Source organism: Amblyomma mixtum, chromosome 7 (genome assembly GCF_055824585.1).
Source record: "Amblyomma mixtum isolate Tamu chromosome 7, ASM5582458v1, whole genome shotgun sequence".
NCBI lineage: Eukaryota > Metazoa > Arthropoda > Arachnida > Ixodida > Ixodidae > Amblyomma > Amblyomma mixtum.
The window spans coordinates 50197848-50219022 of NC_143018.1; the positions used below are offsets into that span (position 1 = coordinate 50197848).

Genomic DNA, 21175 nt, shown 5'->3' on the forward strand with positions numbered 1-21175 from the left:
TCTTAGTGCGTTTGCATGGCTGTTGTGTTTGCAGAGGCATAGACAGTACAGGCAGTGACAGGTTACTAACAGCAGCTTTGCAGCATCACTGAAGAGGAGAATAAATTATTAGAATGTGTTGTGCCAGTGCTCACTTATAAGCTGAAACTTCGAGTCTTGCAAACAGATTTGATATAAATTGAGGACGGTACAACTGAGGCGGTTTTAGAATTCAGCGAACTTAACTGAATGTGTGAAGGTTTCAGGTGGAGCACTTGAAGTTTTTTTGTGTTAGCATTTGAAATGGTGATGCAATTGCTGATTAAAGCTATGACAACATTCAGGCTTCTCTGCAGGGCATAGCGCTGGTTAAGTCATCTAGGGTGCAGTACATTTCCAAAGCAGGAACACTTGCTCAAGAGGAGAAAGAAAAAAGGGACTTACAATTATGATTGTCGGTAATGCAAAGTTTGATCACAGCTCTGTTACGTCGACGCCTATGATGCAGAATGCAGAAACCTTAAAGCTAAGAGCTGCACTCGGAAAACTCCATCAAATGAAGCCTTTGGAACATTGCTTGGGGGCATTCAACAAGGCACAGGAGCATGTGGGCGAAGGCAGCAGATGTCTGAAAACCGTACCCTAGATGACATCATCACTGAGCTTTCCCATACAGTAAAAACAGTGAGACCGCACGTTGCCGCGGCTGTAATCTGAGATTATGTCACCACTTTAAATGCTAGCACAAATAAAAAATTGGCCTTCTTTACCTACAAGCTTCAAGTATTCAAATCCTTGAATCTCATCGAATTCTTAAAAAAATGCTTAGACTTCCCTGTAAGGTACGGGAATGAACAGCACGGACTAGAGAGTAAGCTCGATTTGCTGATACCTTTGCTGAAGAGAAGAGGAGAAGATGCACTTAGGTGGATTACGGAACACAGAGAACATTGAATGAGTTGTTGGTTACGGAAGAGGAGTGGATTCCAACGGAAGAGGGATCTTGTGAGGAGCAGCAGAAAGTCAAGTGGGCAGATGAGATTAGGAGATTTGCTGAAAAAGGTTGTTACTGGTGGTTCAACACAGGGCTAGCTGAAGACCACTGGGATGGGCCTTTGTCCTGGAGTAGATGTAATCTTGCAGCAGCTGATAATCATGATAAGATATGCATGCAGGAGCCTACTATACTGCTCTTTGCCTTTAGGCGTGAAGGTTTCGTTGCAATGAAGCCCAGCTGGATCTCAGTTTAATATGGCCTACAAATTGCATTGCATGGTTAGGAATTCTGCCAAGTCCATAATGGACCCTTTTCATGGGTGTTCAGTTGGCTTTACCTCAATTCATTGTGTCCCTACTAATAGCAGAGCAGAAAGTTTTTAAAACTGAACATTGTAGCCACAGTTTGTATGCTTTATGTAGTGGAACATGTTCACGGGGTTCCCGTGAGAACAATACATGCAACTGTGAAGTTCAGCACTTTATAGTACTTTTTTTTTTTTTTTGCAATGTGAGAAAGCCAACCTAACAAATTATGAAAGGGGTCTCTTGCAGTAAATCTCGTTCCATCCAGTCTTGGGCTATATGCTAGCCTTTTTTAGTCTGAAAAGGGGGACAAAATTCTCGTCCATTAAATCTAATCTTGAATGCGCCGCCATTCCTTTCTTACACTCAAACTTGGAAATATATGCAAGACATGAAAGCAGTGTTGTCTTATAGGGAGTGGAATGTACCTACATAAAAACTTCGCGAATTGCAGACTTTTCTAATAACATGCTCTTTTTTTTTAGATTTAATTTGGGTTTGTAGTGTGCATGTACACCTCTTTCTCTCTTCCTTTTTTTGCCTCTCAGCCCTCACAGTGCAGTTGAAGTGTCTACCCTTAGTGAGGCAATTGTTGCATATCCTCATAACCTCCATGCCACTAGACCACCCAGTTTGATATGTCGTTTTTTATTTTTAAAAAGAAAACCCTCTGGCATTGATCATTGGGGCACATTAATGAGAAAGCTTTATAAGGGCAGAATAGGATGAAAATGACAGAATGTGGAACAGAATGTGACAGAATGTGGGATGCTATGGGATGCTCACGCCCATGTTGGCCTTGAACGTTTCCTTTACAGCCAGGGTTCTGACGAACGATATCCTGTGTGTGCACTCCCTTCATAGGCTTTTCTTCATTTTGCACATATATTGCCAAGCACATTTGATTACTGCTTTCCCTGCCAGCCTTACCAAGCACCGAATTAGTAAAATGTTCAGGTGAAAAGGATGCTAACATGCTGGTGTGCCTTTTCTTATCTCATTTCGCACAGCCTCAAACAATTGACCAAGTCCAACCGGCGACTAGCTCTGCGGCTTCTTGACTTCATCTCAGACTATGAGGTGAGTGTTGCATCTTGCATCTGCTACTTCTTCAAATCCAGAGATACTGTGGCACTTGTACTTGAGAACTGTCGCACAAGTGTTTCCTGTATTTGAGGATTTCAGATGGGAAAAAAAGTTAAAAATTGATTGTGTCTTAAGGTGCACAAAGAAACAAGAGACACTGTTTAAAAGTTTTTACGTCTCATTAATTTTGCTCTCTGAAATCCTTCCAGGATTTCATCCTCGAAGAAAAAGGAACGCTTGTGTAACTTTTGCCAAGTGCAGTGCATAACAGAAATCGAAGTACTATAGCTTTGAACATGGAAAGTGATGCTGCCGATCTTGCATTAAAATTCATTTCCATCTCCGATAGGGATCTTAGGCTGGTAAAATGAAATGAAACTGCTAAAAAACTAGAATTGGACCGAAATTTAGAAAAAAAAAAAGCGAACTAAATATGATCGGAAATACTTTAGAACTGTGAATAGAATAGGCTGGCACATGTCGTGATTGAGCACGTCACACTATTCAACATGGTGACTTAAGGGTACGAGGAATGCTAGATAAGGATTTCTCATCATCAGCTATGCCACTGGGACATGAGCATTAACCATGTGATTTGACACTTAAGTTTGCTACGCACGGTAGCTCCAGCCATCGCCATGATTCAAAGGGAACGCCAATATATATTTATCTAGAAATTTCGTGCTTATGTTGGAAAGTGGTACAGACTGGTATTGTCTTTCACTTTCTTTATTTTGCGTTGCATCACTGTCTGTATCAGGGTGATTTTCCTTTTGTAACTCTTTTTTAGCCTTTTTGAGGCACCCCCACTTACCTTTTACATTGCAGTAAAACAGTGACAAAGAGATGACAAGATGCTTGGTCTAACTTGCGATGTTACTGCCCAACTACCATCGGTACCTGACATTTGAAGCGTTTCCCTCACATGCAACTTGGTGTGCTTTGCAGGCTGACCCCTTGGTGCTGAACACGGAAACATTACCGCTGCCAACAAAGAACCTCCTTTTCCACAATGGGACATTGAGTGTGTGGGATGAATGTTGACTTGGTAATGCCCAGTAAATACGAAAGTTTGTTAGTCATTTTTCATGCCGCGTTTCTCTCTCTTCTTGAGTGGATGCAGACTGTTCTTGCTGATATTAATTTCAGCGGAATTTTAAGGAATGCAAGAGCGCTAGTTGTTTTGAGATTCCAAAGTGCTTAGGGTACATGTATTTAAGGGATACTTGCTATCTGTTGACCATGTTTAAATCAATGGTGTTTCTTAAGAAGTTGCTGTGTATGATAGACAGGTTTCTTCGAGCATAGCATGGTTAAGCTTTAAGCTTGTTTCAAGGAACTTAGCGAGATGTGTAAACTATGCACAGCAATAAATCCTGAACTGCTTGTGTGAGGATAGCTCAGTTATCGTTGTTGTACAAGCGCTATTTGTTTCTGTTGCTGCTCCTTTGGAGCTTTCTGCATGTTGTCAAAGTAGCCCATTGGCAATTATAGGAGTAAGTCGAGTGCACGAATGAAATCAAATTCATAATTTGCACGTTAGTGTTGGTCCTGAGAGGCCCTAAGTGTGGCCACTTGGAGGATGCCCTCAACTAAAATTCTTGCTCACTGACAATCTACCAACAGCCACGGACAGTGCAGGCATGCAGTTAATGGTTGGCGGCTGCTGCACCAGTTGGTACCATCTCTGCTTCAAGCCTGCATTCAGCTATCTTCGCTCCATTGGTGTGTGCAAAACCACGATGGTGGCGCCATCTGCCGAGAGCATTGCGATGCAGAGGGAGCGCGGCAAACGTGCCCAAGCATGTCTGAGATGTTGTGGTCTATAACTCCTAGTTTGCGTGTCATTTACGGTGATGCATCATTGCAAACGACCTTAAAATGCCCTTGAGCCGAATGGGGACACTAAAAGCAGCTTGCATTAAGACAATGTCTGTCTCTGTTTCTCATAGTCAAACTATGAAGCTTTGTTTAAAGGTCACGGACTACTCAGGCCTTTTGAGCAGAAGAAGTCAGCGTTAGGCACAAAGGTAAGTGTGTGCATGATGGCAAAAAAAATAAAAAAACACTACCTCTAAGTGTTTCTGGAGTAATACTGCTATTGGGAATGTGCGTAGACCACTTCCATATGAAAAAAAAAAAATTCAGAGAACACTAAGCTCTGTCTTATGGGCATGTCGCGATACCGTTAAAAGGCAACTGAAAGTCTTTAGATTTTGGCAAACTTAAAGGCGTAACTTGCAGGCAAAGCATGCGCAGTCTTGTTGGGCTAGCATTAGAAATGGTGACGGAATCGCCGATTGAAACCACGGCGACGTTTAGGCTTCTCTGCGGTGCACAGCTCCGGTGGGAGGACAGCACAATGATGTAATCTACCGTGACTACGTTCAGAGCTCAGAAACGCTTTCTTTGAACCAAGAAAAGCAACACCGCTGAAGGTAGCATTTGCTAAACTTTGTTTGGCTGCATACGATGACGCACGGCTAGCTGTGGGCGAAGGCAAAAGAATTTGAAATCTCCTCATCCGTAACGTCGTCACCTAGTCTCTCCGAGCTCCTCAGACGCTGTGAGGAGTAGCCACAGATTTAATATTCCATTACTTAACCATTACAAATGGTAGAGCAAAAAAATGGTTTTACCAACAGCCTATATAGATAGAAGTGTTGAATATCGTGGAATTGTAAAAAAATGATGCAGCTGCCCTTGAATGGGTCTCTTTAGCAGCCTGGGGTCCTCTTTGCATATCGCTTTGCTGATGTGGACGCTTTTTTTTAAATTTTAGTTCTTTTAAAGAGAGAAGGCCTTCCTTTAATCAAGTCGAACGAATGTTCCTCAGTGGTCTGAGGGTGGCGTGCCCGGCTCACGACCTTACAGAACAGTAGTTAGAGTCCCAGCTCAACCATTCCTCTTTTCAGTACAATTGCTTTTCTTTCTTCATAGGCACTATGCGATGGTAGTGCAATGACATCGCTACCCAGTGCGCCAATCAATAATTGTGCAGCGACATCATCACTGTTGTACCTTGCGATTATTGTGGGTTGTTTGTATCACCCTTGCAATGTCGTGGTTGTGAAGTCGCAACCCTCTTGACCAATCCAGACTTTCTCAACACAATGCCAACAACTACGTCAACCGCTGTCATGTTAAAAGCGGGAATAATAACTCTGCACATGTTACCTGAGTAACGCAAAGGGTAGTACTTCCACAGATGCTAGAGGGAAAGCCCTTGGTTGTGCTGAAGACCAAAATTGAGTACCGTTATTCAACAGCACATGAAAGTGTTCCTGATTATCACATCTTCCAAGCGTCCCTTTTTAACTTTACACGAGCATGATTGCGAAACTTCCTTGCTGATAAAAGCAACCGAGTGTCTTAAGAACATGGCAGACAAGTATGCTTTCATTGGCAGTGAAGGATGTACGCACAAAAGGCTTGGTTGTCTGTGAAAATGTATTCAAAACAAGTGAACCATGCAAAAAAAAAAAAAAATGGTTTATGCCAGCAGTAATATATCAGTTCATATAATGCATTGCAGTGCAACAGCGTAGCTGTTATGTGATCACAACTTACAAATCATGCGAGAGAACACTTTTGAAAGTCTATAAATGGTAAGGCAACAAGAACAATAGTCAAAAAAAGTCCAAAAAGCTTGTAGAAAGCATCTGAACACTTCATAACAATGTCTGTCTTGCAGCAAACATGCAGCTTTTAGCAGTTGGTTTAACACATAGCCGAGTTTTTCAAAAAAAGAGGCAATCGACAGGTATACTGAAAAGAATTCAGCGCAAGCTGAAAATCGAAAAAGTTGAAATCGTAACTTTGTAATCTATCACGTGAGTATTATCAGCAAGAAAGCTGTTCTGTGCAAGTTTCTTAAGATAAAAAGTGGAGACATTTGGCGAGGAAGAGATTACATCTCTAAAGATATCCATCTGGTGCTAGGCTATGCCACAATCTGTGTAAAGAATCAAAAAGCTGATAAGATGATGTAGAACTGTTTTTCACACAGCAGAGTGAGGCAGCGTGCACAGATGAGGACAAATGGAGAAACAGCCAATAAAGCTACCAAGAAGACTAGCATTTATACTAAGCGTTCAACAGACATGACTGACTGAAACAAACAAAATGTAAAATAAACTGCCGGTAGTTTCACTGCACATCTTATTGGTTGCTTTTCCATTGTACCTGTCTGCTCGCGCTGCTCCACTGTGTTATGTCTGGCCAACAAGCCCAAACGAAACTTCTAATTCATCTCTTTCCCACAAGTATGCTTTCCATCCAAATTCTGAGATCCACTAGAGATGATATGGTCGCAGTCTGATGTTAACATTCTCGAGAGAGCGTAGCACGTCAGCACAACTCTGATGTGTACATACACGGTAAACACTACACTCTTCGGAAAGTGCAATGCTCAGCTGTCAGCTGGAACCAGGCAAATAGTTTGGGTCAAGATAGTTGTAGTCCGCCCCTGTGAAGCTCATATAGTCTCTGTCGTGAAATGTCGAACAGTCCTGCGCGACACGGATGGGCTCCAAGTGATGGTCATCCTTGTGAGTCGCCGTCTCGTGCATGCAGTCAACGCAGTCATTGCAAAAGTCAATGGAGGTACCCGTGGGGCAGTCAGTGCAGTGCCAACGAGTGCCCATAATGGGTGCACACTCACACCTGTCACAGCGGAAACCTACGTGCTGTGCCAGACCCGTCCGCTTCATCCGTTCTTCACGCACCTTCCTGAGAGCCAAGAGCTCCCGGTACTCTGCAGACTCCTTTACAGCGCTGTCAAGATCTGCATCGTCTCCGTTCTCTGGACGCGCTTCAGACTTGTCTTGGCTTCCACTATTGGATGACTCAAGATTCCCCCATGATGAAGAACACGAGTCGTCATCTGCGTCGTTCATGAAGACCGGTGGCCTGTGAGATGCGAAGAATGTCGAGTGGGAGAACAGATAGGTCGATGACTTGTGGGAGCCATGGTGATGGTGATATCCTTTCCTGGTATGTCCGGAGCCGATTTTGCGCGGCACCGTGACGTTCGGTATTCTACCCGGAACGGGCAGGCCCGCTTTAGCCAGCTTGATGAAATACTTCTGAACGCGACTGGCCACCTGTGTAGGGGTCCGGTTTCCCAGCGCGCTGGCAATCTTCTCCCACCGGCGACTCTCGATGTCCTCCGGCGGGAACTTGAGCAGCAGTTCCTCCAGCCGCTTCTGCTCTTCGGCCGTCCACAGCTGGTTGAACGTCGCCGGCTTGTTCTCGCTGAAGACACGGCCCCGGATCAGGATGTTACCGCCGTTGCTGCCGCTCGATCCCTGGCCCTGCGAATTTCCTGCTCCTCTTGGTTCCGTCTTGGCCGCGTGCCTCGTGAACTGGCGTTTTCCCTCGATCCCTTGCTGAATGCCCATGAGGCTGTACTCGCTCCAGTCGATGTTGGGTATCGGTGCGACCAGCTGTGGTATCGGAATGCCCACGTCTTCCTTCTTCTGAAGCCTTTCTACAAATCTTATTGGGTCCTCGAGCGCCTCTTCACGGACTTCGATGAGTTTTTCAATGTCCTGGATCACCTGGAACGAAGCAGGTAAAATGAACGACGTAAGGTACCGACCGCAGACCACGGATTCTAAGCGAGGTGCGTAAAACGATGGACTATTCAGGCAGCGCTGCTCACGACAGAACCGATATACATTGTAGCTTACGATCTTAACAGCTCAGAAGGCAAAGTACATGCGCACGAAAGAAATGGGCGCAGCGGGTTTGCTAAATGGCTTCCCGTGGTTTTGGCTCTGAGCCATAGCCTTTTGCCCAACCGGCGAGCAAAGACAAAGTCTCTGACAACAAAATCGCGCCATGGATTCAACTGCATTAAACGAAACACTGGTTTGCATTTCTTACCTGCACACGCTGCGCTTCCAGCACGGCAAGAGTCTTCAGCAAGTTGCGGTAATCCGAGTTGCCGCGTAATGCGAGGTGATCAGACTCGAAGAAGAATTCGCCGATGTCGTCCAAGTCTTGTTCTTGGTCACCGCCGTCTGTCGTTGACGGGCCGTCTAATGCATTATTCGCCGTCTGAGGCGAACAATCGCCGTTCTTCGTGTTGTGATCTTGTGTACCTTGCGAGTTGTCCAAGGTGGCTCTTTGGGTGGCTGTCACGGCTGGTTGCTCTTCGGAGCTCACTTCCATCTCGCCAACAATGGCAACGTGGTCTTTTAAAGGACTCAGGGGCACTTCATACGAACTGGTAGCGAGCAGCGACGGCGTTTCTCGCTGGAAACATCGTCGTTTTGGGCAAAAGACAAGCACACTGAACACATGTTGAGCGCGCCGCGCATGGCTAGATTCACAACGTACAGAACCGGTAACCGAAACTGAGCACAGCGACACCTGTCAATACTTTTACAGCCATAACAGCAACCATTTCACTTAATTTTAACGTTTAAAAACTTATTAAAGTAAATAAAATTTCAGTTTTTAAATAAAAACGCATATTTAGTATTTTAATTACACAATGTTTATTGTACTTAAAAATAAATGTTTTGTGACGTTCTCTCGAGATGGTTCTGTGTAGTGCGCGCTGGTGCGCGCTGTATGCCAAGTCTTGTTAATACACGCTGCACGTGTGTTTCGGTTTGTTGACAAACGCAAGCGGAACGCATGCGTCTGTTGCGCGCGGCTCACCTTTCATCGAGGCTTGCGCCATCACCGCCAGTTACTCCGGTGTCCCTGCGAATGAGCTTCGCTCATTCATCAAAGACCCGGTGATATTCTCGCTGTTGCGATGATTCCCGCCGAACATCGCATCCCACAGGCCGGTTGTGCGCGAATTCAGTGCAGCGACCAGTACGTCATGCCCGACCTGTCGACGTGCAAAGACGTACACCTCGCGGCTCTCATGTTCCTGAGCCGCGCGGCCACGCCTTATGATGCTACAGCGGTGCTAGCCGGCATCGAGCATCTCGCAGACCTTTCGCACTTCACCATAATGGGGCCCTACGACTGCGAGTACATCTGGCTGATCCGTTTCACCGACGCCGAGACTCGCGACAGAGTCGTCGGCGCGCGGGACCTCAAGTGCGCCGGTGAACCGGCCTTCTGCGTCGAGCCGCTGGCCGAACACTCTCTTCACCGCGGACGCTGCGGCGGCGAGGCGCTAGGTGTGTTATCCGATATAGCGAATTTCTCTCTATAACGCAATGCTTTGTTGGCACCTGGTGCTAGTTTGGCGTATAAACTAACGGAATACGTTCGCCGTAAAATGTCACTATTTTGCCGCTTTGCTAACGCCAGACAACGAATTATACTTACAGTAACTTTGAATTTCACAGAAAACGTAATGTGGCCAGAAAAGTGTACAGCATATTGATTGGCATTGGTTGGATTGCTGATGTGAGTTTAAGGTAGTGCCATTCTGACTTTTGTGTGCCTTATTTTGGTGCTAGCTTTACTCCTTTCGTAGTGGCATTTACACCGAGCAAGTCCAAGTTTTTAATTGTGCATTCTAAATCTGCCAAATTTCAGGCACGTGGTAGTGTTATGTAGAGTTTAACATCCCATAGTGTCAAGGCTATGAGAGGTGCCACTGTGGTGAAATGTAACCGCCATGACCAGGATTTCATCCTGTTTCCTTAGGTCCAGCTGCAGAATGCCATAACCACTAAACCGCTGTGGCAGTTACTCATGTGATGAAACAGGTCTCAATCTATTCGATGTCTTGAGTTTTGGTGGGGAAGAAACTGCTACCTTACATAATTAACAGTTAGCACCTAGAGCATCATTGTTTTCATTGGCAGGACTGGCTTATGCAGCATTTTAAGTGCTTTGTCAACAGTGTTTTCGCAACGCAAAAGTAAAAACGTTGTGCTTCACTTAACACATCTAAGCTGGTTCCTTCATATGTGATCTTTTTGGTCATATCATAGTCATATCGCAGCGTCTGTGGAGTTTGCTTGCAGTTTCATTATGTTTACATGTAGCATGTACTGTTTGGTTTTGCATTTTTGAAATTTGGGGGTAGCGGGGGTGTATAAATGGGGTCTTCTTGCCTGTTCTTGTTTTTTTTGGTTTATGGGGTTTAACGTCCCAAAGCGACTAAGGCTATGAGAGACGCCGTAGTGGAGGGCTCCGGAAATTTCGACCACCTGGGGTTCTTTAACGTGCACTGACATCGCACAGTACACGGTTCTTGTTGTAAAGGTAATTAAGCATGCGAGTTACTTCATCATGAACTGTAAGACGGCTCAATCGTAAAGACAAGTTATAAAAGCTGCATTGCCCTGACGAAGCACTCACCTCCTCGTTTCCTTTTCTCTAGTCCCTGGCATTATTTTCTCTGGTTTTATTATTATCTGTACTCATAGCATTTCTGTACCCATTCTACTTCTTCTGGAACGTTCATGTGTGCATATCTCCACTGCGCAAGCGTCCTTTCATTTTCACGGCTACCATTTATACTGCCATTAGTGATAGCTCTTACTACAATAATGTCAACTTGTTTTCGGGGGCTCCAACGCAACTGATGGCATTAACATGAAAGCGTCAAGAGTCCCTTGTCGCAAAAAAAGTCGGCGTTGTCGTTGGCGTCATTGGCTGTGAGTGAAAAAGCCATGAAGAATCCCCAGAGGAGCAACCTAGGTGGCAGGTGAGCAACCTAGGTCACATTACCTTTTGACAACATCACAACCTGCCCACAGGTTTGTGAGCAAACTTCCCACCGTGGCAGGTGGCAGCGGCAGGCTTTCACTAAAAAATGGAGCGCTCAACTTTCGTCATGGTCGTGCAGGCTGGCTGTGTGGGGCAAGCCATCCAGACTACTGGCTTCGGATACTGGATTTCTCTTTCCCTTCTGGAGAGACCAAGTGCCTACTTTCGAGATCCTACAGCTGGTATGTATACGATTTGAACATTGCTTTCATAAGTTCTTAATTGCTGCAGTGAGTGGAAGTTGCATATGGATCATTCCGTGCTAAATGTCCCAAATGTTGCGCTCATCCATTTTTGATTTGTTCAAAAAATTCGTGGAAACTTATCGCAACGTGCACAATCTAAGGCTAAACTATTTTTGCCGTAAAAAATTTGTTTGTAAGGTGAGCTCAGTTTGAACGTTTTGAAACAGCATGAAACCATGCACTGCTTAATAATCAATAAAAAATCTAAATCTTTAGAAAACACTCCACAAATTTTTTAATATCATTTCAACAGATTCTGGCTTTTAATATGATTCAGATCATTATTTTTGGATGGCATAAATATTTTTTTAGAATTTAAATAAAATGTAAAAATCTTACTATTTTGACATTTTTTTAGAAAACATCCATTTCCTCTTAGAATTCAGAAATGGCCATCCTGCTTTCCTAGATGTCTGTTTCCTATAAAAAAGGTTACAGTTGATGAAACTGAATACGTCGAAGTGAAAAAAAATATACTGAAGTTGAAGAAAAGTGTGTATTGAACCGTAAACACCCGCTTATTTCACCCTGAGGTGGCCCAAGTAAAAATACAGATGATGGTGGGTATAGTAGAACAGCTTTCTGCCTTTCATTTCTAAAGTTTTAATTTAGGAGATTTTTGTTTAAAACAAGAAAAAGATTTTCGAAGTTAAGCTCTCACACCACAAGTTACGTCGTCTCTTCGAGCTTCTTCACCGCAGAGCACGGCATTTTGTGTGACACATTTACAGCCAGGTAGCTACTGCCGTTTGCCCTCACTCGCAGTCATGCATCTTTAGGGCTGGAGCCAAGGTAGATGTCGCATGACATTCGATGGGTGGCATGCGATAAGCGAGATCGTTTTCCCCAAGGAAGGAACCACCAGCCAGCACGCCAACTGTAGCACCAGTGCTTTATTTATTTCTGAAAAAGATTGCATAGAGCATGCCCCTCGGAGTGCATGTGATGGAGCGAAGTCCTCGCCACAGCTTCAGGTAACGTGAGACAACACGCTAGCGGTGAGCGTGACTTGATCACGTGGTGGTGCCTCGCTCTCAAGTGACAGAACATACCACGGCACTGGCGCTCAGCGTGGCCTCCTCCTCGAGTTCTCTCCACATCTTTCATGGCTCTGACAACGACTGAGTGCAGCATGAACACACTCAGTAACAATGTCACTGGTTCATATGCTGCCCATGGGCGTCCGGAGGGGGGGGCAAGGGGGGGCGGCTGCACCCCCCTGGAAAATCACTCACTCGAACCGTGAGTGATGGCCGCACGTCAGGGGCGGCGGTGCGCTCAGCCAAAAGAGTAAAAGCGGCCCTGCTTCCACGCTTTGGGTCACATCTGCAAAGTGCCGCGTCCGGGGACGCGTCGTTGCAGACATACAGCGGCACCGGCGAGCATGTGTTTCGAGCCGTCTTGAGATGTGTGCCTGTTTCTTTGATCTCTAGAGAGATAGTGACACGGAGGCAGACAGTGCACACCCCGGCCGCCGATGAATTCTTCAGGAGGGAGGGACAAATCAGCCGTGTCCATCCCCGCTTTGTCGGACTGCTCAGGGGCAAGCGGGCGATGAGTTGGCGCCGCCGCCGCTCGCTGTCTCCTCCGATCCACGGGAGAGCGCAGTTCGGTACAAGCGCCGCTTTCAGAATTTTCGGCAAAGGGGATTAGCGGCTTTTGTTCACGGCGACGCAGTCTCCAGAGGCGCCCCCACACCAGCGTTCCTTGCGTCTTCACCGGAAACCAGCGCCTTTGGTCAAGGCAGCCCGATGGCGCCAGCCTGGCTCGCCTGTCACCTCTGGCTGGGCCTCAAATCCCAACAGCGCCCATGTACTGTGCGATGTCAGTGCATGGTAAAGAGACCGTCCGTCCCTCATAGCCTGAGTCGTTTTGGGGCTCTGAACCTCATAAAAACACACAAAACAAATTTTCCGACCGGAGTGGCGAGTGTCCCTTCCCCTCGGAAGTCGCGCGGCGTTCCTTGCGTGTGCGCGCCTCTTTGTTTGTGCTTCGGTGTTTTTAGTGGCCGGTTGTCAACGAAGCTGAGAACAACCAAGACAGCGGACGAGAAAACGACGAGCGGCGAGTAGTGTGTGTGCAAATACTCGACTGTGCGGTTGCGCGAGCAAGATGGAGCGAGGTGTATGAAGCTGCGAGCGTGCATTTATCTTGTAAATAAGTTTTCGCTGCATACATAGTCATTTTTTGTTTTCAACGTACGCATTCAACCGTTTTTCCAATCAATGTGTATATATTTTTAACACTACCAACCCCGAGGAACTCCATAGCCAGCTTTGTCTCGCGCGGTCCCGAATGATGGATATTCGACGCTTCTTCAAGCGTCAGCGGTTGTCTGACGAAGCATTATCCAAATGCGCCCCTGCAGATTCTGGTGTGACATGTGACAACGGTGTAGCATTTGAACAGAGTGATGCAAGCTTTTATCACCGGACAGTAGCTGATGTCGTCGACTCCATGGAAGGGACTCTGTCAACAGTGAGTTCAGGTGATGCAGCAGGCCGAGATGATTCCATTTCTCCTTTCTTGGGATTCAAGTCCGGATTTGACCAGAGCGATGCAACCTTTCATCACCGGACAGTAGCCGGCGTCGTCGTCTCCATGGAAGGAACTCCACCAGCGAGCTCCGGTCACGCAGTAAGCCGAAACGATTCCCTTTCTGCTTGCTTGGGATCGAAGTCCGGAGACAACATCAAGAAAACAAATAACTTGCCTCAAGAATATGACTTAGGAGAGTTTCTAGGCAAAGCTAAACTCACTGGCATACCGGACTTTTTGAAGTTACGTCTTCTTACTAAGCCATGGTCGCCAAATGTCACATATGATTTTAAGAAGGATGTAACACCTGGAAAGAGGCCTTTTCGACATCAGTGGCTGGGAGATTACGCCCCCTGGCTTGCGTACTCAGCGACAGCGAAAGGCGCCTTTTGTCGTTTTTGCGTCATTTTTCCTCCGCGTGTTCACCGGGGTACTCAAGGTAGTTTTATCGTGCGCGCTTTCAGTAACTACAGAAAAATGCACGAGGCGTGCAGGGATCACGTAAAATCCCAATGGCACCAGGAGGCAATGACGGCCTCACAGAACTTTATGGATGTGATGAAAGGCAAGCAGCTACCCGTTGTACAGCAGCTGAACAGAGCACTGCACTCGCAAGTTGAAAGGAACCGTGAGAAACTATTTCCAATAGTTTCCACCATTGTCTTTTGCGCGACGCATGACTTGCCGATTCGCGGCAAGCAGTCCGATAGTGGAGTCTTCAATGATCTGCTTGACTTTCGTGTAGAAGCTGGAGATACTCTACTTCAGGAGCACTTCGCTTCTTCTGCTGGCAATGCCAAGTACACTTCTGTCCGCGTCCAGAACGAGATCATCACAATCTGTGGCGACATCCTGAGAGAGCAGATAGTTACCGAAACTAACAAAGCGTTTGCTTTTTCCGTTCTTGCTGACGAAACTGCAGATATTTCAGGAAAAGAGCAGATGTCTATAGGCGTTCGCTTTATTGACAAGGCGGAAGTCGAAGTGTGCGTTCGAGAGCAGTTTTTGGGATTTGTAGAGCTGGAGCAATTAAACTCCGCTTGCATCGCCGCGGCAATCTTGAAGCTTTTGACGAATGTCGGACTGATTCTTTCGAACCTCGTTGGACAGGGGTACGATGGATGCTCTACAATGGCTGGAAAAGAAGCTGGAGTGAACAAAATTATACAAAAACAGTTCCCGAAGGCACTATTTTTCCACTGTGCAAGTCACAAACTAAATCTCGTCATCAACGATTTGAACGACGTCTCTGAAATTCGAAACACAATTGGGATAATCAAACAAACCATAAACTTCTTCCGCGAGAGCGTGCTCCGGAGAAAATTGGTGCCCAACATTCCGATGCTGTGTGAGACAAGATGGTCTGCAAAGTACAAGTCTATTAGGATCTTCTCTCAGCATTACGTGGCCATAGTCGAAGCACTCGAGCAGCTCGCGTCCACGGAATCATGCTCGAACGCTGCAACTAGACAACGAGCTCACATCCTCTACTGCGCAACAACAAGCTCATCTTTCATCGTCTGCTTGCATATTGTAGCGAAGTACAGCGCTCGGCTCGAACCAGCTACGAACATTCTGCAAGGTGTATCCATGGACTTCCATTCTGTGCATGGCCACATCACTGAGCTACAACGTATTTTTCGCGGCCACCGGACAAACGCTGTAGAGGAGTTCTCTAACATCATGAATGCAGCAAGGGAGGCAGCCAATCACTTAAATGTGGTGATATCTGTACCAAGACAAGTCTCTCGTCAGGCCCACCGAGACAACTACGGGATTCAGTCGCCAGAGGAATACTACCGTGTGGCAATATATGTGCCGTACTTGGACTCCCTCACTGCTTCTTTAGCTCGGCGCTTTTCTGAAAGCAATGAGAGGAGCTTCAAACTTCTCCAGTTGCATCCATCAAAAATGAAGCACTTGAGCCGTGTTGAGTTCGCTGTTCTCGCCGAAGAACTCCAGTGCTTTTACGGCATCGACAACTTCAAGGAAGAGGCCATCTCTTGGTACGAGATGTGGTGCAACAAAACTGGGGACCCATCAGAAATAACTTACTGCGAGCTTCTACATCAGGCCAAGACATTCTTCCCTGGTGTTGCAAAAGCCATTGAGGTGGCTCTGGCTTTGCCAGTTACTACCTGTACGGTCGAACGCTCCTTCAGTACAATGAGGAGAGTGAAAACGTGGCTACGCTCAACGATGACAAACGACAGACTGGACGGCCTTTGTATGATGAGTGTGCACCGAGAGCGTGTAATGAAGCACAGAAATGAATTTATCACCAGTGTCATCACGCAATTCGCCCAGAAAAATCCGAGGCGTCTACAGTTTCTGTTCAAGGAAGACTGACTGAGTGACTGTCGTTGCGTGTTTGTGAACATATTGTGCTGTGTGCTGGTCATCAATCCGGGTGTGTCGAGAACCCGTATGCAGCAAGACTGAGCACTCTTCTCCACGAAGTGATAGTATCTTTTTGCATTTTTATTAATTTTAATTGTTTCTTCGTTGATAAACTCCAATGTATCTCTCCTAGCCTCGCTTTAATTTGCTGTTTATAATTTTTCTTTCATGTGTGTATTTTACTTATTTATTTTATTTGTATATAAATAAATAAATTTACTCCGCAAATAGTGCCTTTTTGCTACGAACATACCCCCCCCCCTCCGGCGCCAACAACCAATGGGGCCCCCCCCTGCAAAAAATTCTGCGGACGCCCTTGATGCTGCCTCAGCAGTGTTAAGAAAATACTTTGCCACGAATATCTGTTCTAATACACAATGCCTGCCTGCAGTGGAAACTTCTCTTAGGAATGAGAACTAAATATTTCGCCTGGCCACAGTGTCGACGGTGCTGTGCTCTGCGGTGAAGAGGCGCAAAGAAATGACACAATTTACGGCGTAAGAGTTAGAACTTCAAAATTTTTTTCTTGCATAAACAAAAATCGCCTCGATTGAAACTTGAAAAAATGAAAGGCATTATACTGTTCTGCTAAACCAACCATCATCTGTATTTTTACTTAAACCACCTCAGGATGAAATAAGCAGGTGTTTATGGTTCAAAATGCACTTTTCTAAAACTTCAGGATTTTATTTCACTTCGACATATTCAGTTTCATCAGCTGTAACATTTTTTATAGGTAACAGACATCTAGCGAAGCAAGATCGCCATTTCTTAATTTCCGAAAGGAAGTTGATGTTTTTTTAAAAAAATGTCAAAATAGTATAATTTTGACATTTTATTTATATCCTGTCCAAAAATACATGATCTGAATCATATCAAAAGCTAGAATATGTGCAAATGTCATTAAAATTTGTGGAGTGTTCTGTAAAAATTTGGAATTTTTATAGATTATTGAGCAGTGCCTGGTTTCATGCCTTTTTGGAGCGTTCAAACTGAGCTCACCCCACGAATAAATTTTTTTGGCAAAAATATTTTAGGCTTACATTACGCTTGTTGCGATGAGTTCCCATCAGTTTCTTTAAACAAATCAGAGATGTTCAAGCGCAACGTCTGGGACGTTTGGCATGGAATGACCCATATGTGAAAGAATTAAATGTATCACATCATAAACAAAAAACAATGTTATTATCTGTTTGAAAAGAATTGACTATAATAACAATGAGAACCATTTGTTTTATGAAGCTGGAACTTATTTCTTCTACTGGTTCACAGATACAAGTCCATTGATGGGCACAAAGTGATTGTGTTCTCGGGGGCCATACATGCTGCATTGCTCTGCGTATGACATGATATTGAGATGGGGTTGTCATGTAAGGCTGTCTTTGAAAAAAATCTTTATTTTGAATGCGATGACGGGTACTCCTTGCGAAACAAAGTGGGCTGCACATAGCGGGCGACACAAATATCTGCTAATTGTTGGGATACCAGTTGCTGCAAAATACCACATGATAGACACGAGGGTACCACACCACTTCTCATTATCATTAGTGATCACAGTGGCGAGTGTCAATTATGACTGGTACTCTTTGCAAAACAAAGTGGGCTGCACATAGTGGGCAACACAAATATATCTGCTAATTGGTGGGATACCAGTTGCTGCAAAATACCACATGATAGACATGAGGGTACCACACCACTTATCATTATCATTAGTGATCACAGTGGCGAGTGTCAACCATTAGCCGCTTCCTCTTCCTGATGGTCAGCTTACAGAAAGCAAGGTTTAAGCAAAGAGGGGCACCAAATAATGGTTTTGTGTTTTTTTTCTTTGAAATAATGTTTGCCATGTGAAATTCGTCCACGGCCAGTAAATAATTCATTGTATTTGAATTTCTTTTCCCATCTATAGTACGATAAAACTTAAAAAAACAGCAGTTGCTAACACTGGGCCAAGGACCGCTGCGTCCTGTATTACTCCGCTGGCCAATCCCAACTGTAAGCGAAATCAGATTTTTAATATTTGACTATATCAAACAATCCACATATCAAAATTCTAGAGCTTATCATTTTTTTCTTATGATAATGTTCTTATTTAGGTATGCACGAGAAGTTTCAACAGCGGACTACTTTTTCGTCGTGGAGGAATTCTGTGCAGTGGTCCTGAATGTGGGCGGAGCTTCACTGCAGACTTAAGTTGTATCTGACTAAAGTCGTGGTTTCAGTTTCAGCAGCTGAACGGTGGCCGTGGTGTCACAGAGTCGTGAGGCATGCAGAAAGTGCAATGTGATCGCTTGGTTTTAAGACGCAAACTCTTATACCAGCTTGCCCTTAGGACCAGAGTGACACCAAGCAGCTAGATAGGAAGGCTCAGAGGAGCATTAGGTTCCCCAAGCTTGCAAGCTGGTCAGCGAAACGGTAGTAGTTTGCAGTCCAAAGATGTTCTCACCTTCGTTAGCATGGGCTTTGACGCTTTGTAACGTGTGATGTGCCAGCTGCCGCTTCGTTGGTCAGAGGGTATCGTCCTTTTCTTGTTTTTGTCTCGCAGGGACTGCGATGTCGTGGGGCCACGATACGAGGATTCCGTTGTGGGCACAGAGGGAGACAACGTTGAGGATGAAGAGGAGCTTGAGAAGCGGCATATCCTGGAGCAAGAGGCAGCCCTCATGGCCGAAATGGGCCTCCCAGCTTCTTTCACGTCTGCCAAACGTGACGGCGGCAAGGGCAGAGGTGATGCCTGTGGTGAGAAGGTTTTGTCACAGCCTCTCTCTTTGCGTAGAAGACTGCGTACTTCACTCCGCGCTATTTGAATCGCAGAATCATGCATGGATGCTTGCTGCAATCTGGGGACAACTGTAAACTTCTATTATTTGTTTTACCAGGACTTGTGGTAATGAAAGTTTCGTAGGTTTTGTTTCCTGATCGTCATAGTTCTGTCACATGCGCATAATTCTGCCTGAGTGATAGCAGCCTTGCGTGGATATCACAAGATATTGAAGTGAGGTCTGTTGTAATAGTTCCATTATCTTGATATGCACTATCTTGTATGCACTTCTTGATATGCAATATCTTGATGTGAAAAGTCCAAAAAGTGATTGGTTGTGCACTGGGGTTCAGGATAGAGCAAATGCCCTTTTTCACAGCAAGCCACCAGAGAGAGCTTCTCTGCTCATTCTCATACACCGTGAACTGTGTTGCCTGCACAAACAGTCAGTGGAAAACGTAAAATAACTAGTGGTGTGTGAATATTCGAATTTCGATTACGAATCGAATATGTTTGGTATTCAGTTCATGTTCGTATTCAAGAACTTGATATCCGAGAGTTTCCGAGTATTCGAACATTCCAGAATTCTCGCCAGAAATCGTATACCATGCCGGCTTTCATAATGAAATTCGACCTTGGCAAAACTAGTAAAGTTCCAGCTAGAAGGCAATATATATGTCCTGTTTGCTTTCTTTAGCGTCGGTTATCGCGTGGATCGATCACATTCTGACGCTGTTAGGCTTGACGTCGTGTGAAATTCCGCAAGTTGGCTTTCCCTCATATCACACATTGCGAACAAGATGGCCGACGACCCTCTTCGAAATAAGGGAGTAATTACTCATTGACATCCACCTGAGCGCAGCCATGCGGCTACAAAGGAAAGCTATACAGCTTTCTCACCGACCCTCTTTGAACAGTCGCAGCGCGAAAGCATGGTTATTATTATCGTTCTGTAAGATGTCTCATACTTAATGCCCACAACGATGCCATTAATCCTGTCGCCTTCATATATCTCCAAGTGCGACCTCCGCTATCCCATTTGGTCAACTGTGATATCCAGGAAGGTCTACTTGCGGGAAAGCCTACTTGCGGAATTTTGCGCGAGGCTCCCAAAAGGGCAAGTGGAGGTGTCTGAACTGACAAGCGATCCTGTCAAGGGCGTCCGCAGAATTTTTTGCAGGGGGGGGCCCCATTGGTTGTTGGCGCCGGAGGGGGGGGGGGGGGGGGGGGGGTATGTTCGTAGCAAAAAGGCACTATTTGCGGAGTAATTTCATTTATTTATATATAAATAAAAAGTAAGTTAAATACACACATGAAAGAAAAATTACAAACAGCAAATTAAAGCGTGGCTAGGAGAGATACATTGGAGTTTATCAACGAAGAAACAATCAAAATTAATAAAAAATGCAAAAATATACTGTCACTTCGTGGAGGAGAGTGCTCAGTCTTGCTGCATACGGGTTCTCGACTCACCCGGATTGATGACCAGCACACAGCACAATATGGTCACAAACACGCAACTACAGTCACTCAGTCAGTCTTCCTTGAACAGCAACTGTAGGCGCCTCGGATTTTTCTGGGCGAATTGCGTGATTACACGGGTGATAAATTCATTTCTGTGCTTCATTACACGCTCTCGGTGCACACTCATCATACACATTGATTGGAAAAACGGTTGAACGCGTACGTTGAAAACAAAAGATGACTATATATACAACGAAAACTTATTTACAAGAAAAGTGCACGCTCGCAGCTTCATACACCTCGCTCCATCTTGCTCGCGCATCCGCACAGTCGAGCAACCGCACACACACTGCTCGCCGCTCGTCGTTTTCTCGTCCGCTGTCTCGGTTGTTTTCAGCTTCGTTGACAACCGGCCACTAAAAACACCGAAGCACAAACACAGCGGCGCGCACACGTGCAAGGGCTTACTTCCGCGTGACTTCCGGGGGGAAGGGACACTCGCCACTCCGGTCGGAAAATTTGTTTTGTGTGTTTTTATGGGGTTCAGAGCCCCAAAACGACTCAGGCTATGAGGGACGGAGCAGTACAGAGTTCCGGATAATGTCGACCACCTGGGTCTCTTTACCATGCACTGACATCGCAAAGTACATGGGCGCTGTTGTGATTTGAGACCCAGCCAGAAGTGGCAGGCGAGCCAGGCAGGCGC

The 21175-nt window shown here is 45.5% G+C and overlaps 3 protein-coding genes across 4 annotated transcripts in view; 2 read left to right on the top strand and 1 right to left on the bottom strand.

The window, feature by feature from the left end:
• LOC149336060 (protein FAM91A1) overlaps positions 1 to 3454 on the top strand; it is a 34806-nt gene extending 31352 nt beyond the window's left edge. Inside the window, exons 21-22 of the mRNA XM_089552547.1 lie at positions 2292 to 2361; positions 3316 to 3454. Coding sequence (XP_089408673.1) covers positions 2292 to 2361; positions 3316 to 3411 — 166 coding nt within the window. The 3' untranslated portion in view covers positions 3412 to 3454. The remainder of the gene's footprint in view (positions 1 to 2291; positions 2362 to 3315) is intronic.
• Positions 3455 to 5840: 2386 nt separating this feature from the next.
• On the bottom strand, positions 5841 to 8712 carry Atac1 (Ada2a-containing complex component 1). The gene is made up of 2 exons (XM_089554646.1): positions 8257 to 8712; positions 5841 to 7928 (listed from the first exon to the last, which is right to left on the bottom strand). The coding sequence occupies exons 1-2, from the start codon at positions 8542 to 8544 to the stop codon at positions 6786 to 6788; spliced, it is 1431 nt and encodes a 476-aa protein (XP_089410772.1). The 5' UTR covers positions 8545 to 8712; the 3' UTR covers positions 5841 to 6785.
• Positions 8713 to 8964: 252 nt separating this feature from the next.
• Positions 8965 to 21175, top strand: part of Tgs1 (Trimethylguanosine synthase 1) — a 35846-nt gene continuing 23635 nt past the window's right edge. The window contains exons 1-3 of one of the 2 annotated variants that reach the window (XM_089552555.1): positions 8965 to 9515; positions 11141 to 11243; positions 18790 to 18983. In XM_089552555.1, coding sequence (XP_089408681.1) covers positions 9140 to 9515; positions 11141 to 11243; positions 18790 to 18983 — 673 coding nt within the window. In that variant the 5' untranslated portion in view covers positions 8965 to 9139. The remainder of the gene's footprint in view (positions 9516 to 11140; positions 11244 to 18789; positions 18984 to 21175) is intronic. The other variant, XM_089552556.1, reaches the window with a different exon arrangement.